The sequence below is a fragment of the Mirounga leonina genome, unplaced genomic scaffold (assembly GCF_011800145.1).
Source record: "Mirounga leonina isolate KUSES-001 unplaced genomic scaffold, KU_Mleo_1.0 Mir_82, whole genome shotgun sequence".
Taxonomy (NCBI): Eukaryota; Metazoa; Chordata; class Mammalia; order Carnivora; family Phocidae; genus Mirounga; species Mirounga leonina.
This window is the reverse complement of record NW_023270825.1, coordinates 50,514,870-50,534,350: the sequence shown is the minus strand read 5'-3', so window position 1 is coordinate 50,534,350 and position 19,481 is coordinate 50,514,870. Positions and strand designations below refer to the sequence as shown.

At 34.7% G+C, this 19,481-nt stretch overlaps 1 protein-coding gene across 1 annotated transcript in view; it reads right to left on the bottom strand.

The window, feature by feature from the left end:
* MDGA2 (MAM domain containing glycosylphosphatidylinositol anchor 2) overlaps positions 1–19,481 on the bottom strand; it is a 797,493-nt gene that overhangs the window by 45,489 nt on the left and 732,523 nt on the right. Inside the window, exon 11 of the mRNA XM_034992713.1 lies at positions 1,554–1,731. Within this exon, the coding sequence (XP_034848604.1) occupies positions 1,554–1,731 (178 nt within the window). The remainder of the gene's footprint in view (positions 1–1,553; positions 1,732–19,481) is intronic.

Below are 19,481 nucleotides of genomic sequence, written 5' to 3'. Positions count from 1 at the left end.
TCACTAAAATAATGAAATAAATATGAAATATTTTGCCAATGATTCATTCAACCCTGAAAAATATATTGACAATTCTAGAGGTAGTCACTGAATATCATAAATTTCAACTGAAAAAATTCATATAAATTTCAATTGATAAAATATTAATCTGTTTCACTAACACGCACACAAACACACCCACCTACATTTAGATATTTTTAACATTAGCAATCTAAAAGAAAAAATGACTAAAAAAAAAACCTAGGATGTACTTCAACAAGCTGCAAAACATCTATACAATGGAATATTAAAGAATAAAAATAAATGCACTATCAAGCCCCAGATATGGAAAAACTTTAAAGGCATACTGCTAAATTAGTTAGTTTGAAAAAACTATATGCTCCATTATTCCAACTATACGACATTCTAGAAAAAGCAAAATGATAGACAATAAAAAATTAGTGGTTGTCAGGTTTGGAGGGGAGAGGGATGGATGAGTAAGTGGAGCAGGGGATTTTTAGGGCAGTGAAACGATTCTGTATGATACCGTAATGGTGAATAAAAAATATCAACTTATCAATTCATATAACTGTACAACATAATAAACACTAATGTAAATTACTTGCTTTAATAACGATATGCCAATATTCTTTATCTTCTAGTAGTTTAGTAGTTTTATGTTTTACATGTAGATCTGTGATCCATTTTCAGTTAAATGTCATGAAAAATATAAAGTTCTGTATTTAGATTCAATATTTTGTATGAAATTTTGCTAAAGAAATATGTTAATAATATGGGAAACTGTTGGGGGAAAGGAAATATACAGAAGCTCTCTCTACACCCTGCTTGATTTTTTGTAAATCTAAAGATGCTTTAAGACATCAAGTCTATCAATTAAAAAACAAGCTTTGATAACATTTGCTAACTTTTTGATGTAAATTTTAAAGACATCAAGAATTTGAAAAAAATGCGAATAATTATATCATAACATGGGATAGAGGATAAAGTGACATTGTTGACATTATCACATTGATTCAATGTTAACTAAAACGTTACTCTACATTTCTACATTTTTCTTAAAAGATTTTATTTATATATTTGACAGAGAGAAATACAGCGAAAGATTTTATTTATATATTTGACAGAGAGATATAGCGAAAGATTTTATTTATATATTTGACAGAGAGAGATATAGCGAGAGGGCACACAAGCAGGGGGCGTGGGAAAGGGAGAAGCAGGCTTCCCGCCCACCAGGGAGCCCTAGGCGGGGCTCAGTTGATCCCAGGATCCTGGGATCAATTAAGGCAGACACTTAACAACTGAGCCTCCCAGGCGCCCCTACATTTCTACATTTAAATCAAATATTACAACTTATAATGATTAAGTTTTCTGGGTTTGTTTGTCTGCTGGGTTTTTTTGTTTGTTTGTTTGTTTGTTTTTTGGTCACTTGGCTGATGATCCAGAAGATCAATATGCTAAATTTTAGTTTTTTTCTAAATTTAAGATAGTTGTAATGTACATATTCCGGACAGTTTAATATGCAAATAAATACTTTTAAATAAAAGACTACTTACCACTATATTTGATGACACGAATTGTTGAATCTCCTTCGCCAAATTTGGTGAGAGGAGTTAGTCGGACTTCATAAGCCTCTGGTTTAATTAGCTCAGTCAAGTTATATGTAATTAGTTCTCCTTTTTGAATATTTCCATTTATTTTAATCTCCTGCTCCCACCAACGCTGCTGTCCAGCCTGAAATCAAAAGAATTATGTAATAATATTCCCAGTATTTTCTTCAGAGATACTGTGTTCTAACAAAATGGGCAAAAAGCATTCTGAAATTTTATTAAATAAGAAAATACGTTATATGATTACATTTTATTAAAGTTCAAGTTTCTATAATAAGCAACAAATTCTGTAGATGTTTCCATGCAGATGTTTGCAGATAATTACCAAATTATCACAGAGTAGTTTGGCTGATTAAACAGGTTTAATATACCATTTTATTAAAAGTCAGAGGATAAAACAATAGTTTTGACTGCAGTCTCAATCCAGAGGTTTGAAGAGATATAAGTTTAACTACTTTTTTAATTCTTTTTTTAAGTTTTTATTTAAATTCCAGTTAACATAAAATGTAATATTAGTTTCAGGTGTACAATACGGTGATTCAGGGCTTCCATACATCACCTGGTGCTCATCATGACAAGTGCCCTCCTTAATCCCCATCACCTATTCAACCCATCCTCCCACCCACCTCCCCCATGGTAACCATCAGTTTGTTCTCCATAGTTAAGAGTCTGTTTCCTGGTTTGCCTCTCTCTTTTTCCCCTTTGCTCATTTGTTTTGACTCTTAAATTCCACATATGAGTGAAATCATATGGTATTTGTCTTTCTCTGATTGACTTATTTCACTTAGCATAATGCTCTCTAGCTCCATCCATGTCATTGCAAATGGCAAGATTTCATTCTTTTTTATGGCTGAGTTAATATTTCACTGTATATATACCACATCTTCTTTATAGTCAACTGATCTTTGACAAATGAGCAAAGATAATACAGTGGAGCAAAAACAGTCTTTTCAGCAAACTGCAATGGAACACTGGGCATCCACATGCAAAATATTGAATCTAAATCCAAATTTTATACTTCTCATGACATTTAACTGGAAATGATCACAGCCTGACATGTAAAACATAAAACTACAAAATTCCTAGAAGATAACATAGGAGAAAAACTAGATGACTGTGGGATTGGCAACAACTTTTTAGATACAATACCAAAAGTACAATCCATGAAAGAAATAGTTGATAAGCTGGACTTCTTTGAATTAAAAATTTCTACCCTACAAAAGATAGTATCAAGACAATTGAAAGAGAAGCACAGACTGGGAGAATATATTTGCAAAAGACACATCCAAAATACATAAAGATCTCTCAAAATTCAACAATAAGAAAACAAATATCCCAGTTAAAAAATGGACCATGGATCTTAACAGAAAAGATGCTCCACATTGTAAGTCATCATAGAAATACAAATTAAAACAATGAGATGCCACTGCATACCTATTAAAATAGTCAAAATCCAGAACACTGGCAACAACAAATGTTGATGGGGCTGTGGAGCAAAAGTAACTTTCATTCATTGATAATGGGAATGCAAAATGTTATAGTCAATTTGGAGGATAGTTTGGGTTTTGTTTTGTTTTTATTTACAAAACTAAACATACCTTTATCATATAACCAAGCAATTGTGTCCCTTAATATTACATAAGGGAGCTGAAAACTTATGTCTGCACAAAAATCTGCCCATGAATGGATGTCTATAGTAGCTTTATTCATAATGGGCAAAACCTGGAAGCTATCAAGCTGTCCTTTAGTAGATGAATAGACAAAAAAACAGTGCCACAACCAGACGATGGCCTATTACATGTGCCAAAAAGAAATGAGTTATTAAGACATGAAAAGACAGAGCAAACTTAAATGTGTATACTAAGTTAAAGAAACCAATCTGAAAAGGCTATCGAATGTATGATTCCAACTGCATGACATTCTGAAAAAGGTAAAACTATAGAGATAGTAAAAAGATCAGTGGTTGCCAGGAGTTGGGGGGAGGGAGGGATATATAAGCTGAACACAGAGAATTTTAGGGACAGTGAAACTACTCTGTATGATGATACCATGGTGGATACATGTAATTATAAACCCACAGAACATACAATACCAAGAATGAACGCTAACGTAAATTATGGACTTTGGCTGATAATAATGGATCAGTGTAGGTTCATCAATTGTAACAAATGTACCACTCTGTTGGGGGATGTTGTTACTGGTAGAGGCTATGTATGTGCTGGAGCAGGGGGTGTATGGGAAATCGTTGTACTTCTGCTCAATATTACTATAAGCCTACAAATACTCTAAAGGAATGAAGTTTTTAAATCTATTGTGCCACTTCATAATTTTCTTTGCATACATTTTCAGTTTTCTTTTATTCATATAAGTAGTGTAAGTATAGTTGCCTTATAATATTTTTATATCTGAAGTCTATAGTATCCTTGTTCTTGGCACTTTTCTCTATTTTATTTTGTTTATTTTTAAATGTGTGTTGATCATGTAACTAAAAATACTATTACTGGGGGTTCTTTGCTGCCTAGGACACAGTTAGAGATATACCTTTGTTTCTGACATCCTCCTAAGTGCATCAACAATACGGTTCACTTGTACTTTCGTTTTAAACCCTTTGGTGTCGGGTCGCCTGGGTGGCTCAGTCCTTAAGCGTCTGCCTTCGGCTCAGGTCATGATTCCAGGGTCCTGGGATCAAGCCCCGCATTGGGCTCCCTGCTCCGCGGGAAGCCTGCTCCTCCCTCTCCCACTCCCCCTGCTTGTGTTCCCTCTCTCGCTGTGTCTCTGTCAAATAAATAAATCTTTAAAAAAAAATAATAAAATAAAATGGAGATGATCCCTTGCTTTAGGCAGACCTTGGGTTTTGATTCCTGTTTGATCATTACTACCGAACTGTAAGACTCAAAGTTCAGGTTTGTCTGGGTTGGTGAGCAGCTGAAGGCAAAAGCAATTTGGGAGGGATATTCCAATTAAAATACTTTGTGTTTCCATTTTTCCTTACATTTTTACCTGGTGATAGATATACACATACATACTATATAATTAAATGTGCATATATATTTTTTCATATATTTACATATTTGCTTATTTTCTGAGGCTGAGTTAGTCTTAATTATATAGCCCAATCTGGTATATTTCTGGATATGTAAATCTCAAATACATGCAATTAACACAGGATAGAAAAATGACAAATAAAATTATGGAATAAAACAGAAAGCCCATGTCTATATTTGTGGGGTTGTTCACATAGAAGACAGAAAAGATTTATCATCCAACTGGTTATGTATATGGAAAAAAACATGAATTTGATGTCTAGCTCACATCTTATACAGAAAAAGTCTCAGGAAGGGGAGCTTGGGTGGCTCAGTTAGTTAAGCATCTGCCTTCAGCTCAGGTCATGATCCCAGGGTCCTGGGATCGAGCCCCACATCGGGCTCCCTACTCAACTGGGAGTCTGCTTCTCCCTCTCCCTCTGCCCCTTTGCCCCGCTTGTGTGCACACGCTCTCTCTCTCTCTCTCAAATGAATGAATAAAATCTTTAAAAAAAAAAAGAAAAAAGAGGAAAAGTCTCATGAAGGTCAAATGAGACTTAAATTTAAAAAGCAAAAGTTAAACTACTTAGAAAAAATACAGAAGAATGGCATCATGACTTCAAGTAAGATAGTGCTTTCTTAAACAGAATAGAAAAACACAATTAGTAAAGGAAAAGATTGATAAATTAGCCAATCTTAAATTTGAGATAAATATTAAATTTAAAATTTTGCTATAGAAAGTTCTCATCAGTGTTCCCCACTAAACAGCAAAAATAAAGGCAGATGTTTGAAGAAGATATTTAGAACATGTACAGCTAACTAGATTATATTAATACTCTTCTAACTCAGTAAGAAAAATAATTCAAGAGCAAAATCAGACTAATAGGAACAGGTATTTCATAGATGCAGAAACCCAAATAACTAATTAAAGTCTCAGCCTCACCATGTACCAAGAAAATGGAAATTAAAATCATAATACCATTTCCCATCATCAGATAAACAAAAACTTTTAAAATAACAATATTAAAGCTTGATGTAGATATAAAACAATGAGAATTTTTATACGTGTCAAGAATAGGGAGGGTGAGTGGGAGGATGGGTAAGGCTTGACTCCACTTAACAAGTAAGGAGTTAGCTTGCAACAGTGTTACAGATAACTGGCAGAAGACTAGAGACAACTAGGTCAAAGAAACCGACTCAGGACACAGCATACAGCAGAATCTTTACATTCACACTGGTTCCCCTTGTCTCCTAAGTCCCACAGGGGGGATGCACAGGTGCCCACATGGATTTTGCTCGTGCCTTGGGTTCGGATCACAGCTGGGGGATGCTGAGCTTAAAAAAGCTTAGTATCTCTTTCTCTTTTCCCCCTTTGCTCATTCATTTTGTTTCTTAAATTCTACCTATGAGAGATACGAGAAATATGGGGTATTTGTCTTTCTCTGACTGACTTATTTTGCTTAGCATAATACTCTCTAGCTTCAAACCAAGAAACAGACTCCTAATGCTAGAGAACAAACTGACGGTAACCAGAGGGGAGAAGGGGGGGGGGGGCAGGTTAACAAGGTGATGGGGATTAAGGAGGCACTTGTTGTGATGAGCACTGGGGGTTGTATGGAAGTGTTGAATCACTGTATTGTACACCTGAAACTAATATGTCTGTAATGTTAACTAGAATTTAAATAAAAACTTTAAAAAAGAAACCTTAATATTTTATGACTGACAGTAACAAAACCTGCTCAAGCATTACTGAAGAGGGAAACGTTATATTTATTATACTGGACGTTAAACAGACTTTCCTCTGTTCTAAAGAGAGACAATATCTCTGTTGCTAAGGATGCTTGCTCTACAAAGGACCTTGAAAAGATAGGCTGGAATAAAAAGACAGTTAGTGCTTCTGCATACATGATATGCAAAAAAGCAAGACATCCGTGGGAAACTGTCTTCTAAAAATATAGCCTTGATGACTACGAAAACTGAAGAGCAATTTGGCAATAAAAACAATATTATAATGAGAACAGATAAACTCTTGCATTTGTACACATGCAAACAGAAATAGTCATGGCATAGAAAACACAGAAAATGATCTAAACCTCAATAAGAGATAAAATAATACAATTGTAGACTCCTCATAAAATGTAATACAAAATTTAGTATGAAAAATGAACCTAAGCTATATGCATCATCATGGACCAATTTCACAAAAGTAATATTGAGCTAAACTTTTGAAACAGGCATATTATAAAAATCAAATTCAGAGTATGTATTTTGAGAGGGATGCATAGATATGTATTGGGAAATAAGAAATGCAAAACCTAGTAAATACTAAGTTCAAAATACTGGTCAGGTGGGTTAGGAAAGCACCAAAAGAAGATGCAATTGTGAGGGGTAAACAAAGGAGTTCACTCTATTTGGTGATTTTTTTGTTTCTTCAGATTGGTAATAGATATACAAATTATGATGATATTATTTTTGTGTATGCTTGAAATATTTCTCTTTGTTTTTCAAAGAAAGGACTGTAAAATAAAAGTTAGAGATAGGCAATGGTGTTGTCTCGTGTTGTTTCCTACATCTACATCTGTGGCTACTCCTTCTCCCTTTCTTGCTGGGCTGCTTTGCCTTTTCCCAAGTTCTGAATGTTGATGGTCTCTAGAGCTTTCTATGCTGTGTTTTTTGATACTCTCTATCAGTGGTTCTCACATTTAGGCATGCAGGAGAATGATGGGACGATCTTGTTTAACAAGTCTTAAGTACCAGTGTTTCTGTTTTAATAAGGTCTAGTTCAAAATATAATTTTTCAATGAGTTTAGAAATATAATTTTTAAAAACCACCTCTTCCTTTATAAGACAATTTATTATTTAATTTATTTTTAAAGATTTATTTATTTATAATTTTTACTTATTTTTAAAAAGATTTTAGTTATTTATTTGAGAGAGAGAGAGAGAGAGAGAGAGAGCATGAGTGGGGGGAGGGGCAGAGGGAGAGGGAGAAGCACACTCCCCACTGAGCCAAATCAAGAGCCACCCAGGTGCCCCTACAAGGCAATTTAGATGCAGATGGTCCTGGAGCTATGTTTGGTGAGGCACAGCTCAGTGTTGCTAGACCACCTCTTTGAGGCCAGTAGCTTCTTCTAACAGCTCTACACTGATTAGTGCCTAACTTGAATCTTTAAGTCCAGTTAAAAACAAAAATAATAAAAACAAAAACCAAAAACCACTATATCTATTAGTCCTTATATGTACCAAGCACTATGTTAACTGTATTATATTTACTATATTTAATCTAGCACAACCCTTAGTAAGTAGAAACTAATACTAGCCTTGTTTTACAAATAAGGAAACTGAGGCAGAGAGAAGTTAATATAACTCTTCTAAGGTCATGTTGCCAGAGAGTAGCAGCTGCAAAATTTGGCTACACCCAAAATGACTCTTTCACTCACCACTTTTTCCTTGCTTCCCCAGAATTTATTGTTCTTTTACTTTTTTTTTTTTTTTTTTTTACCAGAGCCTTTATTTATTTAGGTACAATACACTTATAGTACTTTTTTTGCAAATAGATTATAAGCCAGAAACAATTTCTTAATAATTTTTATACCTGCAGTATCTGGTCATTAACTTGATAAAGATGTGATCAGATTAAATTCTAGCACGTAGTGTATATTTAACTGGCCTCTAAGTGATGCAGCAGGAAATCCAACTTACCGATAACCACATACAATCACTGAATTTACATACATGGGTAAAAATGGACATAAAACTTAATTGCACAGGAAAGTATTTTACTCATGCATAGTTGATACTAGACACCACAAAGTTCCTATTAGTTCTGGAGGCCAAGTATTCTATAAAATAATAGAATGTAAATGACAATTTCTTTCACTGCTTTTAGATTTTTAACTAAAAGCAAAGTACTATTATATCAGAAGATAGATAAAAGTAGTTTAAAAATACAAAAATATATACAGACTGATTTGACATTTAACTATTGTCTAAGGACAAGAAAGTTTAAGCAAGGTGTACTTTTCTGGATGTTAATATAAGTTCAAAACCACTCAATATTTGTAGTATATCCCAAGGGAGGATTGTAGGTATTCTGTTGTTACAATGAGATGCTCTCCTCAAGTAATTTTAGTTGGCAGATACAATGATGTTGTTACTTATTACAAATTCTAGAGTACATAACTTCATATGTGTATTAAAAAAGCAATAACTTTGATTCCAAGTCTTTAATTTTAAAGCTGTAATTAAAGTATATATTTCAGCAGTTGAGGAATAAGCAATTAAATATTTCATACTGTATCTCAGTGAGCTGTGCAAAACGTAAAAATGTGAAATTAAATGCAGTGTTTGCCCATACACAAAAGAAAATGCAACATTAGTCCACTGTTTGGAGGTAATACCACAAAACCCTCAGAGAACGTGGCACCCCAACCGTGAGTGTACCCCATATGCATGTTCATATGAAAGCAATGTGTTAAAAAATTCTTACCATTTAAAGTTTTTAAAACAATTTCCATTTAACTTTTACTTTTCCTAAGGGATACACTTCTTTCAAATGATTTAGGGAATGGCCTCAAAACCTAGAAATCCCCTACAATGAAGCATTTTATTAAAGGCTGTGATTTACTGTTTTTACCACAGAAGATAGCTAAAAAGCTATTGTTGAAAAGGTTTCAGAAGGAAAAAAACATATTAATTTTTTTTTAAGATTTTATTTATTTATTTGACAGAGAGACACAGCGAGAGAGGGAACACAAGCAGAGGGAGTGGGAGAGGGAGAAGCAGACTTCCCGCGGAGCAGGGAGCCCGATGCTGGGCTCGAACCCAGGACCTTGGGATCATGACCTTAGCTGAAGGCAGATGCCTAATGACTGAGCCACCCAGGCCCCTTTTTTTAGTTTTAAAAGGAATAAAATTAGCTCCTTTAAGTAGAAGTCTGCAATGAATTCTGGAATGTGGCTGAGGAGGGGGAAGCTGCTGTCTTTTCCTTTTGGACATAAATCTCTTTCAGCATGATAATGAATTCCAATGAAAGATACTGTGTAAGTGAGAACCTAAAGGAGAAGAGAGAGTACACCAATTGAATATAAGACATATACATGGTTTATACCATTTATTTTGATGTAACCTATAAGAAAGATACTGCTAGGGGCACCTAGGTGGCTCAGTCCGTTAAGTATCTGCCCTCGGCTCAGGTTGTGATCTCAGGGTCCTGGGATGGAGCCAGGCATCGGGGCTCCCTGCTCAGCAGGGAGTCTCCCTCTCCCTCTGCCTCTCCCCCCTTCTCATGCTCTCTCTCAAATAAATAAATTAAAAATCTTAAAAAATAAAGATACTGATACACCCATTTAATTGGAAACTTCCATTCATGTTTACCAGCTACATTGCTAGTAAAAATAACAGCTGATGTTAAAAACCCAGGTATTACATACCGTAAATCACATACTCTTATGATTATCCCACAGAGTCTAAACTAGCTAAGATAACATTTTGATGAGTTAAAAGCCAGATGCCTTATAGCCTCAAATAAAGGTGACATGGGCTTTAAGATGCACTATTATTTTAGTAACACCTTAGGGACTAAAGGGTTAACAAATAACGTGGCATTAAATGTACCTTATTTCTATTTTCTACTAATTATAGTATATATTTATCCTTTAATTACATACTCTTTCTTCCTTCATTTGTACAAATTTGAGTCTTATTCTTTTCAGACTCAGTATGAAATCTTTTGAATTAGAGACACTTTTTCAACACCCTTGAAATATTTGGTTTTTCAGACTTTGCTCAAGAATATTAATGCCTTTGGAAGTGATAGTACATTCTTTTAGATATACAGATGTTTAATAGTTTTTGTCTACCATTCCTCTTCGGAAGCTAGCATGCTTTTTTTTTTTTTTTTACGATTTTATTTATTTATTTGAGAGAAAGAATGAGAGAGAGAGCATGAGAGGGGTGAGGGTCAGAGGGAGAAGCAGACTCCCTGCTGAGCAGGGAGCCCGATGCGGGACTCGATCCCGGGACTCCAGGATCATGACCTGAGCCGAAGGCAGTCGCTTAACCAACTGAGCCACCCAGGCGCCCTAGCATGCTTTTTCTTAATTGAATCATGTTTAGTGAAAGTTACATAGCTTTGTTTGAAAGCTAGGCTGAAGCTTTCAGCAGACTGATTTGTAACTAGTCCTTCAACAAATTGCATCAGGATCTACTGACTGAAGATACTGTGTTGTCTTCTGAGGTATGTGGGCAGCACCTACTGCTTTTCATTGCATTTCCATTGGGATAGGTCATTGCCAACTACATAGTAGTTTTTGTCTCTCGGTATATATCACACTGCAATAGTAAAGGCTTTTTAGAAAGTATGTAGGGATCCGTGTTTAAATCAGAATTCAAAGAATGCCAATAATGCAACTGTGGTAACAATCAGATTGACAGGAATCTATACAGAGCAAAGTCTGTATCTGGATAGATATACCGTCTTCTAAATTACTTCCTCTATTGCCTAAATGCTGGCAAGTTCATTTTAATAACTACCATATAATGGATTCCAAATATGGAACATTAGGAAGGTGGAGTGAGGAGACAATTGAGGAATTAGAGCAGTGCTGTCTTTCAATACAGATGGCCTTGTATTTCATTGTAATCTTATTTGGTAAAAATTGAGAACAGCCATAATGGCACTAAAATCTTTTGACTTGAAAATATATTCTCATAATTTAACATAAGTAATGCATGTATTTATGTATATTTTAATTTCAGATTTATCCATAAACAAAATAACAGATGCTACTTAATAGTGACCTCAGTTAATAATTGGTTAATACCTTATTTTAGGAACGTGATTTAAGTAATTATTGTTTACCGATATGATGAACGTAATAATTTTGAAGAGGATGGAGAAACATGGGAAATGTCTAAGATCATGTAGCAGAGTGCAAAATGTAAACAATATGACTGTGGTTGTATAAAATACATAAACCTAATGAAAGGTTATGCAAAATAAGAACAGCTGTTTTAGGTAGTGAGATTCTGCATGATTAAAAATTCTTTTGATATTATATTAACTGGTAGTAGGGACAACTAACACCATATGATATCTGGGAAATCTGATTCCAAAGGGTGGGGTTCAGAATAATGTAAGAGCATATAATTGAGGAGTAGTAGATAGCTACATTCACTAGCAATTAGAGAAAGTGTAGATTTCATAATTTGTTTTAGAAATTGACTATTATTTATATTTCTATAAAAAGAATTTTGCTTACCTCATTCCAATGATGAAAAACTAATTCTTTTTTTTTCTTGAAAAACTGATTCTTGACATTCAAGTTAAATTCAATATGTTTAAGATTTGAACTTGATAAACTCAGATTTTAAGCCCAATCACTTGGAGTACCGAGTACTACCTGGGGGAGGTAATTAAACCCATTCCCTAGTTGAAGTGCTTCTGGCATGAGTAGTGAAGAGGATGCCTCTTGTTTAGATTATCCTGTTTCCTATTGATCTGCTCTCAGACTTAGTCAATTTCACTTGGTCTTCCTTGTCCTCTACTAGCATCTTTTGCTTATATCCCAAAACTGCCTTGGCCTCTGGGTCAATATTTCTATTCAGCCTGCATCTTTGGCAAAGCACAGGTTCTTTGGGTCTAAGCACTATCTCTGCCCTTTCTCAGAGGTTTGGTAAATCTTGACTGCTTCCCCAGCGCCACAATGAAGCAAAAGACTAGCCAGGCTCTGGGACCTGAAAATCGGACTCAGTCTGGGCTATTGTGCTACTACTCTAGGGCTCACCCTGCCAGGACCCAGGGCTTCCAGACCATTCTTTTTGGGCTACATACTGGGAGGCGAGCATAGCCTTACTGACCCACGTAGGTTATAGGTGCCTTTCTCAGGGAATGTTTAGGACTTATTCTATTGCTCTTCTTTTACTTATTTTATAATAGTCCTCGTGCCTGGGGATTCTGTGTATTTGCATTGGAATTTCTTCCAGTGTTTTTATTCCTGACATAAAAGCTTTGGAACTCAACACTTTTTTCCCTCAACCACCTCCTGCCCACTTCACTACCACAACTTCCATCTGATTTAAAGCTTAGGCTTTCAAGGCCACTGTTTTTGCTTAGATTTTATAAAATCTATTCAAAGCTCATTTGCCATCTTTTTAATTTTTTGCTAGTGGGTCTGTCTTCACGTTCTTGGAAAGTGTCTTCACATTCATGGACCATAACTTCAGGATTCTCTGTTGTAACTTTAAATAATAATGGAGCAATTGATTAAAAAAAAAGGATTACAAAAATTTTAAAAATTTTAAAATATTTCAAATTCCCAACTGTCCTTTTGCAATCAAAGTTTTTAACTTACATGATAAACTAATGTCAAGGAGTATTAGAAAGACACTGCATTTAGCTTTGAGTGTCTTGAAAGTTATTCCCTACAGGTTTTCTGATTTAAATTCCTTACCATAATAGCTACCTGATTACAAAACAAAGAAAAGAACAAAACAACTCTCAGGTAAAGAAAACATTGAATGGGTCCACAGCTTCAGTGAATTTTAGTCTTTCATGCAGTTTGCTAAGTTTTCTTTCCTTGTCTACCTAATGAACCACTCACTGCTCTTGTAGGGATGTGAGCTGGAGATTTGGCAGTCTCTGGAAAATATCATTGTTATATAAATGAAAGACCTTGTAAATACATTTCAAGGATGATTAAAAAAATGGGAACTAAACATTAGGCACATAGAACAAAGACTTCAGTGACAACCAAATGAAACATTCTTGCTCAATGACCTTAGAAATGGAAGAAATAGTAGAAGAAAAATAGAGCCCAAAACTTTCTAAATATATTAAGAGTTTTATGACTTAAAGTTAAAAATGTAGTTCCAGAAAAAATAAGACAAATATTAGAATAGAACTTTGAATAAAAGGAGGTCTTTTAGCTCCCTGAAAAAAATTTGGTTTCTGCGATAGCTAAACACTGAGTGAAGGGGTTGAAACAAAGACTAGCATTTTATACAGTCTTAACTATTTAGTATATATCTTTTATGTGACTTAACTTTACATTCCCAATGTAACCTTTTAAAATATATTAGAAGGGGCGCCTGGGTGGCTCAGTCGTTAAGCGTCTGCCTTCAGCTCAGGTCATGATCCCAGGGTCCTGGGATTGAGCCCCGCATCGGGCTCCCTGCTCGGCGGGGAGCCTGCTTCTCCCTCTTCCACTCCCCCTGCTTGTGTTCCCTCTCTCGCTGTGTCTCTCTCTGTCAAATAAATAAAGTCTTTAGAAAAAATAAAATATATTAGAAGAATTACATGAGATTATTAAATAGCTAATATTTATTGACTACAATCTGTTCTAAACATTGTAGTTATTAATTTAATCCCAAGTAATTCGAGGTAGTTAAATAATTACCATTCAATTTTAATTAACTTTAAATCCATATTACTCTATTTTCACCTATTCTAGTACCATGTGTAGAATTACTGTTTCTAAAAATAAAAGCTCAAAAAGTAAAATAATAAAAGAGGAGAGAAAAAGAATAAATATGGTATCTCAGAAGACATACAGAGCAGACTAAATGTTCAAATGAATCTTGCTCGCTTTCTTTTCCCACCCCTCGCAGGAACATTTTGGAGCCTTTGTAACATACAAGGCATTTGAAAGGTAATTGCTAACATTTAGCTTAGGGAATGCTCAAGGAAACATTTTTGTTTTTTTAACTTTGCAGAACACATTTATCTTAGGTTATATGAATTATGTTTTTTTCTCTGAACCCCAAACAGAAATAGACTAATATACAGAGAACAAGCTGGTGGTTGCCAGAAGGGAGGGGGCTGGGCAAAATAGGTACAAGGGAGTGGGAGGCAGAGGCATCGAGTTGGGGAATGAATGTCACAGGAAGGAAAGGCACAGCATAGGGAATATAGTCAGTGGTGCTGTAATTGCACTGAATGGTGACAGATGGGAGCCACAACTGTGGTGAGTATAGCATAATATATAGAGTTTTGCAAACACTATGTTGAACACCTGAAACTAATGTAACATTGTATGTCAACTAGACTTCAATAAGAAAGAAAGAAAAGGGCAGGGGAGGAAAGGGGAGGGGGAGGGGAGGGAAGGAAAAGAAAAGAAAGAAAGAAAGTATTATTTTATGTTTTCTGGAGTTACTTAGTAATAACTTTAATGATGAATTACAATCATGATTGTGTAAATATTAATAACACAGTTTAGACTCGTGATTTGGTAGACTTTAAGAGATTTGATGTATAAGGGGCGCCTGGGTGGCTCAGTCATTAAGCATCAGGTCATGATTCCAGGGTCCTGGGATCGAGCCCCGCATCAGGCTCCCTGCTCAGCGAGAAGCCTGCTTCTCCCTCTCCCTCACTTGTGTTCCCTCTCTTGCTGTGGCTCTCTCTGTCAAATACATAAAATCTTAAAAAAAAAAAAGTTTTTTAGGGGCACCTGGGTAGCTCAGTCGTTAAGCATCTGTCTTCGGCTCAGATCGTGGTCCCAGGGTCCTGGGATCGAGCCCCGCATCGGGCTCCCTGCTCGGCGGGAAGCCTGCTTCTCCCTCTCCCACTCCCCCTGCTTGTGTTCCCTCTCTCGCTGTGTCTCTCTCTGTCAAATAAATAAATAAAATCTTAAAAAAAAAAAAAAGATTTGATGTATAATGGATAGAGCATATGAGGGTCAAGATTAGATAAATCTTGATGTGATAATTAAATGATCTTTCTTCAGTTTATAAAAAATAAGTTATTTTGGTTTAACTAATAGAACTTATGCATAATTCCAATAACTACCGTTTCATCAAAATAGTTGCACCCAAAGCTTTCCCTGATTATTGGACATTTTTTGATAATGAGACTTCTTCTCTTTATAGTATAATTATAATAAAATTTTTAAGGCAAAATGGAACAAAATTTGAATGTTTGATAAAGTTCTTATGTAGACTTAAACAAGCACATGTGTTATTGTGTAGCAGAACTGAATATAGGTGGTTCTGACTCAAAAAAATTGTCAGTTTGGTCACAGTCAGGCTAACATATCTTTACCTGAGGGAAAATGTCCCATTATGAGAAACATGAATTTTCAAGACACAAGCAATGACTTCATTAAAAATGGGGTATAAACTTCATTTAAGGAACATGAAATAATATTCATTTTTAAATATAAAAATGTAGTTACAGTCATTCATATTTCAACACTATAATTAAATTTCTAGGAAGAAATCTGACAACTACAGTGTTCTTTATGTAGAAATTAAGAAACTAACTGCAAATATAAGGTTATTTAAAGATTCTCATCTGTATTTTTTGTACAAATCATTCTAAAATAGGCTCCCCCCCATTCATGGTGACCCCAGCTAGTGGGGTGCCTACATGCTAACTTCTGTATAGTATATCCCTTAATTCAACCACCAGACACCAGGAAAGCTGATACTTCCAAAGTACATTTGATTAATCTTCCACAGTTTATGGAATTACAGTTTGGGATAGTGGTTGAGAATACTCAAAGTATTTTTGTCTACTAAGAAAAGTAAAAAAAACAATAGCTACCAAATTTTGAGGACTTCTTGAGGACTCACTATTTCCAGGTATTGCACTGAATATTCTACATGTTATTTTTAATTTCATTTTTATAAAAATCCAATGAGATTAGTATTCTTATCCTTATTTCCTTAGTCAAGGAAACTTAAAGAACTGATAAACTTTCCCAGGACACATAGCTAGTAAGTAAGTAGCAAGAGAGGATACAGAAACCCAATATTGTCCAATTTCAAGGCTACTTTCCTAATCTTAATCACTAATCTCCACTTCCTATTATTATATTATACATTATATTAAATGTGTTGCTTTCACAAGTTTTTCTGACCAATGTGCATTTTATTCACATTCCCTTAGAAAAGGGATAAAGGACTTTTACACTAGGGAGGGCCTAATTACGTTGAACTGAATTACATAGCAATGCCGTGACAGATTTAAGATAACAAATCTATCTTTAGGAAAAGGGTTAGTTATACAAAAAGCTTTTGATTTTGTGAGTCCTGACAGTTTAAGACAATGCAGATTCTGCCTCTGAATTTTATTTCAGGACTCCAGTGAATGTGTGCTCTGGCTGGGCTGAGTTCTGTGATCATAACTGTTATATAAATCATTAAGTGATGGGGTATTTCGTATTGCCTTGGGAAAGAATTTGCGTATATTTCTGGCATATCCCCTCCACCATGAATTTATTATTTTCATGTGTTAAAACAAAACATCAACATTGAGAACCACCCAAAAGACCATGTATAACAGTAAAAATAATCATTCTTTAGCAGGTAATGATAGATTACTATGGAAGAAAAACTGGTTTCCTATCAAGTTTGGAAATAACACAGTCTAATTATTTTCTTGCCATGCTTGGATCAGCAGGTGAAAGGACACCTCAGCCTAAAGATTAATTCATTATAGATTTCAACCTTAATAAACTAGAATTAAGCAGCTTAGACAGCATCTTTCTTCATAAGTTACTGTTTCTAGAATGTACAGATAGATCAGTATTTAGGGTTTTGATTCTGGCATTTCATTTTGGCATTTCTTTGATATAAAGGGATCATAATCACTTCCTTCAGTTACTTTTGTGGATAACCTGGTGTTGCTGCTTTACATCTGTAAGATATTTTACTTCTGCTATGTTCTGGGTTTATTACTAATAGTTTTATATTTTGATCTTATAAATGATTTTCCATATCTCATCAGCAACTTCTTCTTTTAACTGAATTCCTTGCTTCTAGTAAATTCTGATTCCTACTCATCCTACCTGTTGCCACCAAAGTAATTTAATCTTATTTTCCTGCTTAAATAAGCTGAGTGATTACTCTCTTGTAATATTGTTTAAAATAATAGCTAACATTATTGAGCACACAGTATGTACTTTGACAAATTATTCAATTTAACTTGGTTGAAATCTATAATGTCCCTATGAATATATTCTAAGTTTTCTTAGACTATTTTAGCTTCATACAACTTAAATAGATACCCACTTGGGCAATCAATTTGACACTCCAGGAGAAGCCTCAGGTTAATATGTTTTCATAAACTTTATATAATAGAAAATAATGATATAAAAATTTAAATGTATTGGTGTGTTATAGCCTTAATTCAATTATTGACAATGATAAAAAGTCTTAATCATCAAAATGTTCTCAAATTAAAGGCTTAGAAGAAAAAACAGTAAGAAAAACAAACAATGCTTACACAGATGTATAAATAGAGATTAGCATATCTTACTGTATTTTGGATTTTAAAAATGTCAATAATATTCTCTTTTCACCGGGAAACATTACACAACTTCATTGACTGATACATTTATTTATTCATTCAAACTCACCTAACCAGGTTGGCACAAAAAAGAAACAGTAACAATGAGGAACCAAGCGGAGTAATTTCTTTTTATATTGTATCTGTTAAATTGAGACTGGAAGGGTGAGTGGACAATAATATCGAAGTGTTATATAAAATATATTAAAACAGTTTAAATATAATTTCAAACTGTGCAGTTTTTTTCTGAGTCTTAGAAAATTTAGATTTGAAATTTTCTTACATATGAAGTCTTATTTTCTAGTGATTTTATGGCCAATGAGATACAACACTTTTCTTAGTGAAAAAAATAGAGCAGTGTCACTGGAACTGCTACTTTCTACCATTTCCAGTCCCCTGGCTCTTTAGCAAGAGAAGCCAGCTTTTAGGGCTGCTAAGTTTCTGGGCCTCCCTTTAAACAAGATATGGTCATGGAACCTAATCCTGGTCAATGAGATCGAGGTAGGAAGGCTGGTTGGTGCTTCTGGGAAGGCTAGTGAAGACAGCTTAATCAACTAGGAAGGGCTTTTATTCATTTGTTGTTTTTAAAGGATTTTATCTTATTTTTTTATCTTTGTCTTTACTTGACTATGGTATGTGATTCAGCTGTGATGTCTCAAATTATAGCAGCTACCTTAGATCATTGGGTAGCCTCAAGCATGAAGGTCATGTCCTCCAATAGTGAAAAAGAAAGCTATAACCTTGGTCTCTAATGATACTGTGGAGCAGGCATCAACACTGGACTGCCCATGTTCGAACTGATTCTTTGTGAGAGGGAAATAAGCATATATCTCATTTAGGCTCCTATTTATTTTGGTCTTTTTAGTTGTATACAGCTAAACATAATCTTAATTACTAGAGATACCAACAATTTGTTTCTTTTTCTATATATCTTAAGGGAAAAAAAAACAGACTGTTGAGTTTACTCAATGTAAAACTGTAACATAAAATTTTCTGGACATTTTTTAAATTTTATTATGTTATATTAATCACCATACATTACATCATTAGTTTTTGATGTAGTGTTCCATGATTCATTGTTTGCATATAACACCCAGTGCTCCATGCAGAACGTGCCCTCTTTAATACCCATCACCAGGCTAACCCTTCCTCCCACCCACCTCCCCTCTAGAACCCTCAGTTTGTTTTTCAGAGTCCATTGTCTCTCATGGTTTGTCTCCCCCTCCGATTCCCCCCCCTTCATTTTTCCCTTACTACTATCTTTTTTTTTAAACATATAATGTATTACTTGTTTCAGAGGTACAGGTCTGTGGATATTTTTAATAAATTAGAATATGGCTTTGTTAGCACTGCTTTCTATCAAAGATTCACTTTGCAGAATTGCCATTTAAGATATATCAATATATCAATATCAAGGTAAAAAAAGTAAAAGTATGTTTGTTTCATCTAGTTATTGCACAACAATGCTGTTTAACAAATAACCAGAAATTCTTAATGTCATAAAACAATAAGCATTTATTCCTTGCTTGTACATCTATAGGTTGGTTGGGTTTTAGATTATTT